Source organism: Ursus americanus, chromosome 18 (assembly GCF_024610735.1).
Source record: "Ursus americanus isolate L20-20 chromosome 18, mUrsAme1.1.p, whole genome shotgun sequence".
Taxonomy (NCBI): domain Eukaryota; kingdom Metazoa; phylum Chordata; class Mammalia; order Carnivora; family Ursidae; genus Ursus; species Ursus americanus.
In genome coordinates this window covers 12027578-12043849 of record NC_142144.1, presented here as the reverse complement: position 1 = coordinate 12043849, position 16272 = coordinate 12027578, and the positions used below count along the sequence as shown (strand labels likewise).

At 36.8% G+C, this 16272-nt stretch overlaps 1 protein-coding gene across 1 annotated transcript; it reads left to right on the top strand.

Moving 5' to 3' along the window:
• The first annotated feature begins 10909 nt into the window (after positions 1 to 10909).
• Positions 10910 to 11993, top strand: LOC123788093 (olfactory receptor 1L1). The gene has a single exon (XM_045791179.1). The coding sequence runs from the start codon at positions 11061 to 11063 to the stop codon at positions 11991 to 11993; it is 933 nt and encodes a 310-aa protein (XP_045647135.1). The 5' UTR covers positions 10910 to 11060.
• Positions 11994 to 16272: the final 4279 nt, after the last annotated feature.

Sequence of the window (16272 nt, the reverse complement as noted above, 5' to 3'; positions counted from 1 at the left end):
TGTTTTTTATAATAATAAAATGTACTCTTCCAAATTTAAATGGTGCTTTATCCTAGTAATACACATGAGGCAGAATAGACACAGTGTTCAATCAGTGAATTTAGGGGGTGGCAAGGACTCAGCCCCATGCTGTGATCTCTAACAACAAGGATTGCATCACATTACAGAGACTGATTTACTTTTACAAACTTAGTCAATGAAATTCCATACCCTGGCTTAAATGTTAAGTTTTCATAATTAGCAAGGGGAATCTCAGAAAAAGATGATGTAAATGGCCCTTAACCTGATGACCAGTGGGAGAAATATCATTCTTTATTATAAAACTCATTCAAAGAATCTGATTTCGTAAAGTGTTAGATTGAAAACTTTGACAAGAACATCAAAGTTAAAGACTTGCCTGAGTGTTTATCACTGTTACCAACCTGTTCTATTTTGTTGTAATTAATTTATCTTGTTATAATTCATTTATCCTTGGAAGTAGAATTTGAACAAAATGATTTTTTAAATTCCAAAGACTTTAGAAATTGTTTCATATTCTGAGAAAGTAAGATTTTTTTAAAAGGTTTTATTTATTTATTTGACAGAGAGAGAGGCAGCGAGAGAGGGAACACAAGCAGGGAGAGTGGGAGAGGGAGGCTTCCCGCTGAGCAGGGAGCCCGACACAGGGCTCGATCCCAGAACTCTGGGATCACGACCTGAGCCAAAGGCAGACGCTCAATGACTGAGCCACCCAGGCACCCCTCTGAGAAAGTACGCTTTAAAGAGAAAGCCATAACTCTGTTTGGTTTCCCAATAATTTCTTGCCTTAGTAATAATATTAAAATTGAAAGATTGCTGTTTCTAAACAATATAAACACATTAAAAATTGCTCTGTTAAGACAGAGGAGGACCATCAGCACTTTCTTCTTTTTCCTCACGTATATTGCAAAAATAAAATCCTTCAATACTGCTTGATTTCTCATTCTTTAATACTTTTTTAAATGCTATTTACTACCTGTCTTCTTTTTTATTGAAGTATAATTAACATACAGTGTCTTATTGATTTCAGGTCTACAATGTAATGATTCAACAATTCTATACATTATTCAGTGCTCATCATCACAACTGTACTCTTAATTCTCTTCATTTCACCCAACTCCCCACTCACCTCCCCTCTGGCAACCACCAGTTTGTTCTCTGCACTTAGGAGTCTATTTTTTTGACTGTTCATTTGTTTTGTTTCTTAAATTCCATATATGAGTGAAATCATATGGTATTTGTCTTTCTCTGTCTAAGTTATTTCACTTAGCATTTTATCCTCTAGGTCTATCCACGTTGCTGCAAATAGCCAACAGAAAAGACACATGAAAAGGTACTCAACAACACTCATCATCAGGGAAATGCAAATAAAAACCACAAAACAAGAGACTCTTAACTACAGGAAAAAAACTGAGGGTTGCTGGAGAGGAGGTGAGTGGGGGGAACTGGGTGATGGGCATGGAAGAGGGCACGTGATATAATGAGCACTGGGTGTTGTATGCAACTGATGAATTACTGAACTCTACATCTGAAATGAATGATATGTTAACTAATAGAATTTAAATAAAATAAGTTTAAAAAAAACCACAATGATGTATCACCTTACTGCCTATCAGAATTGCTGAAATCCAAAAGACAAGAAGTTGTCAACAAGTGTTGGCAAGGATGTGGAGAAAAAGGAACCCGCATACACTGTTAGTGGGAATGCAAATTGGTGCAGCCACTGTGGAAAACAGAATGGAGGTTCCTCAAAAAATTAAAAATAAAATTAACATACGACCCAGGAATTTCACTATTGGATATTTACCACAGGAAAACAAAAACACTAATTCGAGAAGTTATATGCACCCTTATTATTGCAGCATTATTTACAATAGCTAAGATATGAAGCAACCCAACTATCCACTGATAGATGAATGGATAAAGAAGATGTGGCATATATATACATAATGGAATATTACTCACTTATTTTGACAGACTTTGAGAGTTTTCTCACTTAGTTAACATGTGTTTGTGGTGTTATTTGGTTGGACTTAATGCACTTACTATTTCTTGGTTTGATTAGGTTTGCTAATAATAATAAGAAGAAGAAGACTATGAGTCTACATTCCTTAATCATGTTAGTTAATAGCATTGCTTAGAAAAAAAGAAAGTTGAATAGCTATGTTGTATACCTGAAACTAATGCAACAATGTGTGTCAACTATACTTCAAAAACAGAGGAGGAGGAGGAGAAAGGGAGGAGGGAGGGGATGAGAGAGAGAAAGAGAAGGAAGGAAGGAAGGAAGGAAGGAAGGAAGGAAGGAAGGAAGGAAGGAAGGAAGGAAGGAAACCAAAGTTTTAAAAAGGGAAACTAGTTTGAAAACTTTGCTATTAAGAAGTATTTTACAAACTGAGATACATACATCTCTGGGGAACTGTGAACCCTCAGGGGTTCAGAATCATCTCTACTAGAATTTAAAAATGCAATTTCATTCCAGTAATAATCTAAAATGATTCGTGTAAAGTATATTTAGAATTACCTAAGTGAGCACATTATATTCGAGAACTGCCCCTCAAATTCAATCCTGGCATTTGTGTGTTTTATTTACCATGTTAATTATAACAAAAAAACAACATAAAAATGATAGCACCTGATTTTTAATGTGTAGTTAAGGAAACCTAATTACTCTTAAAATGTCTTGTTTTAAAGTAAACATGAAAACAACTCAACATCCTTCATTGTACGTCTGTTGAATTACTTAAGTTTAAAAATAAAACTTTAAGAATTGAAGCATATTTTAAAAAGTAGTCTTTAGTTTCTTGAATTCCTTAAGACACTGAAACAACATTAAGCCAATAATTGGTGTAACAGAGACATTAACTCACTACTATCACTTTTCTGAACTGATTAGCTTATTCTCAAAGAAAGGTGTTTCCTAAGTCATATTCTCCAATTTGAAGGAAAATGAAAATAACTGCAAGAAATTTGATTTATTAATGAATCATTGAACATTATATCAAAAACTAATGATGTGGGGTGCCTGGGTGGCACAGCGGTTAAGCGTCTGCCTTCGGCTCAGGGCGTGATCCCGGCGTTATGGGATCGAGCCCCACATCAGGCTCCTCCGCTATGAGCCTGCTTCTTCCTCTCCCACTCCTCCTGCTTGTGTTCCCTCTCTCACTGGCTGTCTCTATCTCTGTCGAATAAATAAATAAAATCTTTAAAAAAAAACTAATGATGTAATACACGTTGGCTAATTGAATTTAAATGTTAAAAAAAGAAATTTGATTTGTTATGAATTCATTTTTGAAATTATTACTTCCATTATCTACTTATCCCATTCAAGAGTCGCTAAAGAGTCAGCCAGCAAACCATGCTGAATTAAAAAGAGTTTTCCAAAAAAATTATGATTTTATATATATTTATATTCCTATAAATTCATATGTTCATATAAACACATATAATCTGCACTGGTGAAGTTAAGAACAGTCAGAGATTAAGTCATACCTGGAATTTAATTTTAAATTTGCATTGTTAAAGCCACCACTATATATTTGTTTCAAATATGTAGTGTACAGAATATTCATGGAGTGATGGGGTCTGGCCCTTACTGAGGGAAGTTAAGCCTATTGTTACAAAGGTTAGGCTGAAGAAGAACAGTTCACTGAGGACATGCTGAAAATTGATCAAAAGGAAAGAAGACACTTTCCTCAGGGACAGAAAAGTCTCTGAGGATTATGGGAGTGTAATGATGATAAAGTACTAATTTGTACTAAGTGATGCCTATATCACATGCACCATGCTATTACATGCTTTTGTTCATTCATACTCAAAATAGCACTTTTTAATTAGTACAAAGAAAGGCAGTATAGCTTAGTGTTTGGGCTAACAGACTGTAGAGTTGCAATCTTAGCTCTACCACTTACCAGCCATGAGATCTTGGGCAAATATCTTAACCTATACACACCTCAGTTTTCAAATCAGTAATGAGAATTAATAATAGTCCATACCTCATAAAGTTGTTAATTGGTAATAAATGTGATTATGTAAAATATTAAAACAACGCTCATACATAGGAAACATTACATAAAAATTACTATTCCTGTTGAAATATTTCAAAAGCAAATAATTGAGGTTCTCTACAGTCTTAAAGTATTTCAACAAGATTCAGTTCCTAGTCTGTATGAAACCAAACTTATGTTCTTAACCTCCTCCTGTAGCATTTTCCTATGGCAAGGCTAACTGAAGTTGTAAAAACACATTTCTCAACCTTTACAATCTTTCTCTTATTTGTGAAGGAATATATTCTTAAGGACAGAGAGTTTGTCATGAGGATATTATTCAACCCATTCAGGCTCAAGATACTCTTAGAAATTAGGGGATAGGAAGCTCTCATTTACCTGAGGGCTTACTTAATTCAAGACTCTGGACTAAATAATTCATTCATCCATGTATTTTTTAATTGATCATCAACTATATAAAAAGAACTCTGATGGGCATTAAGGATACAAAAATGAAAAATATCTGATTATGTCCCTCACTCTAGTGAGGATAAAAGATAAGACATAATTTCAAGTGTCATGTAAACAAAAGGGAAGTACAGTTGAAGATGGGAGAAGTTTTATTCACAGTACTTTACATGCGGATGACTGAAACTAGAAGAAAGAATAGGTTCTTCCCTGCATCCCCACAATTTGGGGAAAAAATGTGTTGAGACTGACTCACAATGTGTATCTGATTTCAATTTCTCCACCAGACCACACAGTCTTCCACATGAAAATTCAGTGTTCTGCTGCTTCAAGAATATTCCCCTTCTTTCTGCTCTAACCATAGAGGATAAATTTCTTGGATTTCTGACAATGTTTTTATTTTGAAATTCCAATTATTCCTTAGTATATCAAATTCTCCATCATATCTTCTAACTATATCCTTCTTTTTTGTGGTTGTTTTTTTGTTTTTTAGTTTTTATTTAAATTCTAGTTAATTAGCATGTAATATTAGTTTCAGGTGTATCATTTAGTGAGTCAACACTTATGTACAACACCCAATGCTCATCACAAGTGCACTCTTTAATCCCCATCACCTATTTAACCCATCCCCCCACCCACCCCCCCTTTGGTAGCCATCAGTTTGTTCTCTACAATTAAGAGTCTGTTTCTTCAGAAAGGGGAATGAACCACGAGAGACTATGGACTCTGGGAAACAAACTGAGGGCTTCGGTGAGGGGAGGAATGGGATAGGCTGGTGATGGGTATTAAGGAGGGCACGTATTGCATGGTGCACTGGGTGTTATACGCAAGTAATGAATCATGAAACTTTACATCAAAAACTAGGGATGTAATGTATGGTGACTAACATAATATAATAAAAAAAAGAGTCTGTTTCTTGATTTGCTTCTTTCTCTTTTTTCCCTTTGCTCATTTGTTTTGTTTCTTAAATCCCACATATGAGTGAAATCATCTGGTATTTGTCTTTCTCTGACTGACTTATTTCACTCAGCATAATACTTTCTAGCTCTTTCCATATCATTGCAAGTGACAAGATTACTTTCTTTTTATGGCTGAGTAATATTCTATTATATACCACCTCTTCTTTATTCAGTCATCAGTTGATGGATACTTGGGCTGTTTTTATAATTTGGCTATTTATAGCAGCATTATCTAAAACAGAAAATATTTATTGAGTGAAGGAATGAACACAAGAGTGGAAACATTCCTCAGTCTGGACAGAGCTGGAATTTGATCAATCCTTCATGTTGGGCTCCTCATGGATATTCACAATATAATAAAAAATATTATTATTAAAAAAATAATAAAATAAAATAAAATTGAGCATTAAAAAAAAAGAAATGAGATTTTACCCAATCTTATGCCATATACAAAACTCAACTCAAAATGGATTAAAGACTTAACTGTAAGACCTGAAACTGTAAAACTTCTGGAAGAGAATGTAGAGAAAACTCCTTGACATTGATCTTGATGATGACTTTTTAGTATGACACCAAAAGCAAGGATAACAAAAGCAAAAATAAACAAGTGAATTATATCAAACTAAAAAGCTTCTGCACAGCAAAAGAAACGTCAATAAAATGAAATTGCAACCTATGTAATGGGAGATATAATTTACAAATCATATATCTGATGAGGGGTCAATATCAAAAACATATAAGGAACTCATACAACTCAATAGCAAAAAAACAAAACAAAACAAAAAACCCCACAAATAACTCAATTAAAAATGGGCAAATTGGCTAATTGAATTTAAATATTTTTTAAAATGGGCAAATAGAATGGGAGTTTTTGAATCACTATATTATACATCTGAAACTAACATCACACTGTATGTTAACTAACTGGAATTTAAATAAAAACAAACACACAACACAAACAAACTCATAAATACAGAGAACAAACTGGTGTTTGCCGGAAGAGAGTGAGGTGGGGAGATAGGTGAAATAGGTAAAGGGGATTAAGAGGTACAATCTTCCAGTTATAAAATAAATAAGTCACGGTGATATAAGTACAGCATAGGGAAGATAGTAAAAAATATTGTAATAACTTTGTATGGTGGCAGATACTAACTATACTTATTGTACTGACCATTTTTTTAATGTATATAAATGTCAAACCACTATGGTGTACACCTAAAACTAATACAGTATTATATGTCAACTATATTTCCACTTAACAAATAAGATAAATGGGCAAAAAACCTGAACAGATATTTTTCCAAAAAAGACACACAAATGGCCAACAGCCATAAAAAAAAGTGCTCAACATCACTAATCATCAAGGAAATGTTATCACCACAAACAGTTATCACCTATTAGGATGGCTATTATTAAATTTTAAACAAGAGAGAACAATTGCTGGCAAGGATGTGGATTAAAGGAAACCTGAGGCACTCTTGGTAGACATGTCAACTGGTATAGTCATTATGAAAAACAGTATAGAAGTTCCTATAAAAAATAATAAAAATAGGACTACCATATCCAGGGATGCCTGGGTGGCTCAGCCATTGGGTGTCAGCCCTCAGCTCAGGTCATGATCCCAGGGTCCTGGGATTGAGCCCTGCATCGGGCTCCCTGCTCAGCAGGAAGCCTGCTTTTCCCTATCACATTCCCCTTGATTGTCTTCCCTCTCTCGCTGTCTCTCTCCGTCAAATAAATAAAATCTTTAAAAAAAAAAAAAAAAAGAACTACCATATCCAGCAATCCCATTCTTGGTTTACTCAAAGGAACTGAAATCAGGATCTCAAAGAGATACCTGCACTCCCATGTCCACTGCAGCATTACTCACAATATCCAAGCTAAGGAAACAACCTAAATGTCCACTGACAGATGGATAAAGAAAATGTGGTGATATACATACAGTGGAATATTATTCAGCCTTAAAATAGAAAGAAATCCTATCACTTGTGACATGCTTGAGGAGGACATGCTAGGTGAAATTAGCCAGACACAGAAAAAAAATTCTGCATGATCTCCTTTATATGTGGACTCTAAAATAGTCAAACTCAGAGAAGCGGAGAGTAGAATGGTAGCTCCCAGGGGTTGAAGGGAGGGATATGGGGGGTGGTAATCATCAAAGAATACAAAGTTTCAGTTATACAAGATAAAAGTAAGTTCTAGAGATCCACTCTACAGCATAATGCCTATAACAACAAGACGACAACGTATACTTAAAATTACTAAGAGGGTAGCTGTTAAGTGCCCTTACCACAAATAATAATAATAATAATAAAGTATATATATATATATAATAATATAATAATAATAATAATAATAATAATAATAATAATAGATGCGGTCAGAGGAAACTTTGGGAGGTAATAGATATGTTTATGGCTTTGATGGTGGTGATGGTTTCAGAGGTGTATATTTATCATTGAACTGTATATGTTAAATATGTAAAGCTTTTATATGTCAATCATACCTCAATAAAATGCTCAATAGAAAATATAAAAGTGATATCTACTTAATAGGGTTATTAGGAAGATAAAAAATGAGTCAATACTTAAAGAGTACATAAGGAACTGGGGCACCTGGGTGGCTCAGTTGGTTGAACATCTAACTTTGGCTCAGGTCATGATCTCAGGGTGGTGGGATCAAGCATCACATTGTGCTCCATGATCAGCGGGGAGTCTGTTTCTTCCTCTACCTCTGCTCCTCCCCCCACTGGTGTGCGTGTCCTCTCTCTCTCTCTCTCAAATAAATCTTTAAAAAAAAAAGTTTATAGTAGTGCCTGGGTGGTTCAGTTGGTTTAAGTGTCTGCCTTGGGCTCAGGTCATGAACTCGAGGTCCTGGGATCAAGTCCCACATCAGGTTTCCTGCTCAGTGGGGAGTCTGCTTGAGATTCTCTCTCCCTCTGCACCCCCCACTCTTGCTCTCTCTTTCTCAAATAAATAAATAAAATCTTTTTTTTTATTTTATTAAGGTTTGTGAATAAATGAAACAAATAAAAGACTAAGGAAAACAGGGCAAAATGTTATTGTAGTCAAGCATTCTGAGTGATGGAAACATGGATTATTACTACTTTTTCTCTTTAGGCTTTTTTATTTTTAATCACCATAAACAAAAAAAAATGAAGAAATACTATGATTGCTTGTTGAAAACTACTATCTTGGACAAAGTATTGGGGGAGCCATATGTGGTAGAAACTGCCTATTTTATATTCCACTGTATCTTCAGCACCTAGCTCAATTCCTGACATATAGTAGGCCTTCAAGAACTATTTATGAACTAACTGACTTACTGGAGCAAGCAGATATTAATAGGCATGAGTGCTGATCTCAAGGATTCTATAGTCCAAAGGGAGGAAGCTTAACCTAATAATGTGCTTTTTAAACTTTGATATAATAAGAAATAGTTCATATTTTTGGCAATATGATTTATTCAAGAATGGTGACTAACATATCATAATAATAATAATAAAAGACTTGTGATTCAGCAAATGATTTCCAAATCTTTTTTGTTAGCATCATGAAAAAGCAGGAGAGTGTCAGGTTAAGAGTATGGAGTCAAGTGGAAATTAAATAACCTCATGAGATGTTTTAAAAACTGATTCTGTCACTAACTAGCTGTGTTACCTTGGGCAGCCCACTTCACCTCTCTGACCTCAGACTCCTCATCTCTGAAGTAAATAAAATAAGACCACCTATTTCATAAAGTTGATCCAATAATTAAATGAGACACTACATTTGCTTCATTTAGCCAAGTGCCAAGTATGGAGGAAGCACTCACTAAATTATTAATTTATGGCTCTTTAAATTAATGTATAAGCTCTAAGACAAAGAGATTGAGATATTGACTACAGTGAAAGTCCAAAGCATTAAAAGAGGATATTAAAAGACAAACCCATTCCAACTGGTAGTCATCAAGCAAAGTGTCCTGAAAGATGCTGAATTCAAGTGTTGCAGGTTAGGTATAGCAGATGAGGGAGAACATAAACAAAGGCTCGACAGTATAAATAGATAAAGGGGCAGCAAATCATGAAGAATGGGATATTCTTGGGTGATGGTTATACTGGGAGACAGGGGAGTTTGAGTCCTAACTTGGGAATTCTGCAGTACACACAAAGTAAGATGCCCCAAATGACCAGGAACTTGGGATTCCATACAACGTAAAATATATTCACCTGGTGGTTTCCCTGAGTGGAAAAACAAGGATCATACATCAATATTTTACAAGCAGACATAGGGATGCCTCGAGAGAAGAGTAAAGTGTGGGGTCTAAAATCTTAACTCTATTAATTTTTGTATCCTGAAGTTCTAAGAACATTGACAGACCAGGGGTTGCTTCTAAGCCTGAGAGATGGTAAAGTGGTAGCAATCTGGTGCTCTAGTCTTTTTAGTCCAAAGTTATGTGGACTCTGAAAAAAGGTTATCTGACTATGGACTGCCTTTCAGCATAAATAATACAGCTATGAGAGAAACGCTCAGGAAGTTTGGGAGAGCCAGCACTGTGCATCTCTGTCACCAGAGCCAACCTCATATAGGGTGTTCTTTTTGGCCTAAAGGAGCCAGGTCAAGATGGTGATTGCCAAGAGAAAAAGAAAGCACTGATACTCCCCAGAATCCTTGGGGAGGAAACTCCAAAACTTCAATAATTGTTAGCTTGTTTTCCAACGTCTCCTCTACCTAAATAAACTTCAGGGACTTCTTCACAGTCTCAAAGGATGCTGCCTTGACAGAGGGTGGAGTCTATGAGTGTCTACAGTTCCCTCAGCACATGGAAGGTCCAGGGGAGGCAGGGAAGAAAACCTTCAGATTCATGAAGGTTGAAATTTTGTCTTGGAGCACGTGCCTTCCCTCTGTGTTTTTTCTGGGCAGCCTATCTATAGCTAAAACAGGAATTTGGAAAGGAATTACAACAACACAAACAAGTACATACCACCACCAACAACAATTTTTAGATCCAGGGATTGGGCACATGGATGGAACTGATAGTAGCATTAAAAGAAATGTTTTCTTTGTCTGCCTATCTTTTATTTCATGCTTATTCTTTTACTCCAATTAATTTTCCCTGAAAAGTGAGGGGCATGGATTATCTATCTGTTGAGTGATCTCATATTTCAATGTCTTTTCAGACAACTTTCAGCCTCCAGAATAACTGATGCAGAGAGAAACATGAGAGTTCACAGAAATCATCATTCCATCAGCCGGCAATTAAATGGGAAGCAAACTGCTGATCATCCTGCCATGAATTGATGACTAAAAAATCCTGTCAGAAGATAATTTCTCTAGGATTCTGCTCCTTCCCTTTCAGAGAATTCTCCTTCTCTCATTCTCTCTCCCTGTCTCTCTTCCTTTTTCTCTTTCCCATTTCTGTTTTCCCTGAATTAGTCTCCCTTTACAGCAGAAGAGTGAAAGGAGGTTAAAATATACATAAATTTCTGAATTCTGAACATTAATGGAAAGAAGTCATAACCCAGGTAATTATAATATTTTAGTTGTTTTCATTGCTGATAGGAAGAATAAATTTTAAAAATCTTGGATAGATAGTATCAAATGTTGGAAGAGTCTGTTATAATGATAGTTTATCTTTAGGTGAACCCAAGGCTATGGGAAGAAATAATCTAACAAGACCCTCTGAATTCATCCTCCTGGGACTTTCTTCTCGACCTGAAGATCAGAAGCCACTCTTTGTTGTATTTCTCCCCATCTACCTCATCACAGTGATAGGAAACCTGCTCATCATCCTAGCCATCCGCTCAGACACTCGCCTCCAGACACCCATGTACTTTTTCCTGAGCATCCTGTCCTTTGTTGACATTTGCTATGTGACAGTCATTATCCCCAAGATGCTGGTGAACTTCTTATCAGAGACAAAGGCCATCTCTTATGGTGAGTGTCTGACCCAGATGTACTTCTTCATAGCTTTTGGAAACACAGACAGTTACCTCCTAGCAGCCATGGCCATTGACCGCTATGTAGCCATATGTAATCCCTTTCACTACATCACCATCATGAACCACAGATGCTGTGTCCTACTTCTGGTCCTCTCCTTTTGCATTCCACACCTCCACTCCCTCCTGCACATTCTCCTAACCAATCAACTCATCTTCTGTGCCTCTAATGTCATCCACCATTTTTTCTGTGATGACCAGCCAGTGCTAAAATTGTCCTGTTCCTCCCATTTTGTCAAAGAAATCACAGTAATGACAGAAGGGTTGGCTGTCATAATGACACCCTTTTCATGCATCATCGTCTCTTATTTGAGAATCTTTATCACTGTTCTGAAGATTCCTTCAGCTGCCGGGAAGCGCAAAGCATTTTCCACCTGTGGTTCTCATCTCACAGTGGTGACCCTGTTTTATGGAAGCATTAGCTATGTTTATTTCCAGCCCCTGTCCAACTATACTGTCAAGGATCGAATAGCAACAATCATCTACACCATACTGACTCCCATGCTAAACCCATTTATCTATAGTCTGAGGAACAAAGACATGAAGCAGGGCTTAACAAAGCTGATGCACCGGGTGAAATGCCAATAAGAGGATCTGAGGTCTTAAGAGAATCCCATTAATCTCTTGCCCCTGACTGTAGGTTTTTAGTGTGTCTGTCATTTGATTCTGAAGGATGGTAACTTCAGTGATGTTTTTCATCCCTGACAGAAGAACATTTATTGCCTGTAATGAAACTAACGTGTTGAAGCTACTTTTCAATATGATGCCTACTTCCCAGTGGGCTCTAATATTATCTGGCGGGCAGAAGGTCTACCTGAATCTTGTTCTCTGTGTCCCAGTCTAAATTTCGGTCACCCACGTCTCTTTTCCAGAAAATCACATGCCTTTCACTTAATCTCAATCCTGCTGAATTCTCTCCCACCTTTGAATTTGATCACTAGAAACTCCTTATTCATAGGTATCCTTATTCATAAGGCTGAGTGTTCTTATGTAGTCATTTAAAGCTGTTTGAATGACTTTGTGTGTGTGTGTGTGTGTGTGTGTGTGTGTGTGTGTAACTTATAACATTAGCCCAAGTGCTTTTCAATGGCAAGAGCACTCTCTTTTCCCCCTTATAATGGTCATGACTCCTTCTTCTGCATCACATCAAAGATTAAGGTCCTGACTTCAACAGTCATTACACAGTAAACAAATGAAATCAGCCCAGTAGACGACTTTTGGTGAATCAGTCCCAGGTCAGTTTCTCAAGAGCACAGCATCTCAGCATTCTTTTCTGTTTCCCACCTGGCACAGCTGATTGTGCATTATCTCTTCTTATTAATTTCATATGACCTGAATTCAAGTGCACCACTCTCTCAGGGAGCAAATATTAGGTCCCAATAACCCTAGCAATAGATGACACCAATTGCTAGGGATTCTTCTTCCCTAACAGATGTGCTCCAACCTACTTACCAGAAAAACAGAACTGGCCAGGAAAAAAATACTTTTGTTCATTTGTGAGTTCTGAAAAATATTAAAGTCACTGCTTGTCCATAAATTTCTTTGGCAACTCAGAGGTTTGTGAATTCACTTGTTCATTCAACAAATTTCTACTTCTTACACACCATGTGCCAGTCTCTGGGACTTAAAAACAAAGATTATGTGCTAGATGATAAGCCAACAATCTGATAGCCAAAAATCTGCAGGAGCCTAAGGAAGCAAAATAACATAGGCAATACAAGATTTTGGAGTGAAATTTTGTGTTATGTGGGTTGTTTTCAGTTATAAGGTACAGAGGAATACACATACTTTGAAGTAACAGGTGTCAAATAAAAAAAAAAAACTTCTGGGCTTGATCAAAGAGAGACTTTATTTGAAAGGATTTTTGCAAGAGGAAGGAAAGGGTCTATAGCAATAAAGGGGAGGGGGCTGTTGTAACAGGAAGAATATCCCAACCATGAGATCTGCAAGGGTCTCAAAGGTCAGGCAGAAAAGTGCTTTTCTTTTTTCTTTTTAATCACAAGGGGGTTTATTTTTTTTACAATAATTTTTTATTATGCTATGTTAGTCACCATACAGTACATCCCAAGTTTTTGATGTAAAGTTCCATGATTCATTACTTGTGTATAATACCCAGTGCACCATGCAAGAAAAGTGCTTTTCTTTTATACGAGGAAGTGAATGAAGCTAGAAAGAACCACGTGTCATGAAGTGGGATGAGCTGGTGACCATGGTGAGACTGGATATTTGATCAGGGAAAGCTTTCCCCTGACATCAGTGGACGCTTCAGAGGAGCCATGAATGAAGGGTGGTACTCAGACTCTGGCTGAGGCTCAAAGTTCACCCATTTTTCAGGACACAAAAAGGTGAGAGGATTTCTTCTCTAACTACTACTGTTTTCCAGAAGCACAGGGCTCAGGGAGGATTCAACATTGTCACAGGGATTTATTATAAAGATTCACAAAGAAAAAAAAACAAGACATAAATCTCAGCTGTACAAACAAATCTCATAAAAGAATAAGAACCAAAGCATGGTCATGCCCTACAGAGCTGGCACATGGTACAGGACAGTTACTCAGGGTAAAATACAAAATTCATGAATATGTTATTTTGCTGCCCTTCCACAGTCAGTTCACAGAAAAGGGCAGTGGTCATGGGAAGCACACAAAAGATAAGAGGCTAGTCTCCATTAGTCACATGTAAAGATGTACAAGAGAGAGGAGTCAACCAGCTGGGGTGAACTGAAGACTATGCAGGAATTAACTAGACATGAAAATTTTGCCAAGACAAACCAGTCAAAGGATATTTATAGCAGGGTGATGAAGTTAGAAACTATTCCTTTTCTGAAAGTATCTACTTCATCCAAAACACACACAAACACATATACTCCAAACATCTTTAGCAAATCCCACTCCACAAAGAACTACCTTATATGAGCCACTGGGAAAGGGCTTAGTTGTATATCTGGTCAGTGTGGACAGTAACAGAAGCAGAAGCTTATAGAAAGAGATCACAATAAAATCACAAGCCTCCTGGATTTGTAGATATATTGACATAGGTTTAAATTTCCACTGACTGTGGAATTGGATTCTATCTGATCATACCTAGATTTTCAGCCAAGAAACCCTGCTTATGCTTACACTATATAATAACAGTAACCTTGGAGCACTTAACTGTGAAAGGGATCAGACCAGGCACTTTACATATATGACGATACTAATTCTCTATTAACTCTTCCATAGAAACACAAATTCATTATTTCCATATCTCGGATGGGATACGTGAGGATCAAAAAGTGTAAATAACTTGTTGAAAATCAAACATTTCTTAACATCGTTCTGGAGATTGAAATCTATCCCTTCTGACAATTATGGTTTTTAACGCTTAACCCCTATCATGCCTCCTGAAGGGTGCATAAGTGACTGTAAAGATAAATTTCTCTGACTTATTAATTCTGCCTTCTGCAATTTTTTTCTATAATAATTTTTTATTGTTATGTTAGTCACCATACAATATATCCTTAGTTTCTGATGTAGTGTTCCATGATTCATTATTTGCGTATAACACCCAATGCACCATGCAATACATGCCCTCCTTAATACCCATCACCGGCCTATCCCAATCCCCCACCCCCACCCCTCTGAAGCCCTCAGTTTGTTTCAAAGAGTCCACAGTCTCTCATGGTTCATTTCCCTTCTGTTTGCCCCCCCCTTCATTCTTCCCTTCCTTCTCCTACCCATCTTCCTGTTTCTTATGTTCCATAAATGAGTGAAACCATATGATAACTGACTTTCTCTGCTTGACTTATTTCACTTTGCATAATCTCCTCCAGTCTCGTCCATGTTGCCACAAATGTTGCATAAACGTTCCTTCTGATGGCTGAGTAATATTCCATTGTATATTTGGACCACATCTTCTTAATCCATTCATCTGTTGAAGGGCATCTCAACTCCTTCCACAGTTTAGCTATTGTGGACAATGCTGCTATGAACATTGGGCTGCATAGGGCCCTTCTCTTCACTACATCTGTATCTTTGGGATAAATACCCAGTAGTGCAATTGCTGGATCATAGGGTAGCTCTATTTTTAACTTTTTAAGGAACCTCCACACTGTTTTCCAAAGTGGCTGTACCAACTTGCATTCCCACCAACAATGTAGGAGGGATCCCCTTTCTCCACATCCTCTCCAACAATTGTTGTTTCCTGCCTTGTCAATTTTTGCCATTCTAACTGGCGTAAGGTGGTATCTCAGTGTGGTTTTGATTTGTATTTTCCTGATGGCTAATGACTTTGAACATTTTTTCATGTGTCTGTTAGCCATTTGCATGTCTTCATTGGAAAAGTGTCTGATCATATCTTCTCCCCATTTTATGATTTGTTTATTTGTTTCTCACGTATTGAGTTTGAGAAGTTCTTTGTAGATCTTGGATACCAGTCCTTTATCTGTAGCATCATTTGCAAATATATTCTCCCATTCCGTGGGCTGCCTCTTAGTTTTTTTGACTGTTTCCTTGGCTGTGCAGAAGCTTTTTATCTTGATGAAGTCCCACAAGTTCATTTTATCTTTTGTTTCTCTTGCCTTTGGAGATGTGTCATGAAAAAAGTTGCTGTGGCTGATGTCAAAGAGGTTGCAGCCTATGTTCTCCTCTAGGATTTTAAAGGATTCCTGTCTCACATTGAGGTCTTTCATCCATTTGGAGTTTATCTTGTGTATGGTGTGAGACAGTGGTCTAGTTTCATACTTTTGCATATAGCTGTCCAATTTTCCCAGCACCATTTATTTTTTTAATGATAACATTTTATTTATTTGTAAACATTTTTTGAAGTTTTTTATTTATTTAACTAATTGCTACACCCAACGTGGGGCTTGAACTCTTTTTGTTGTTGT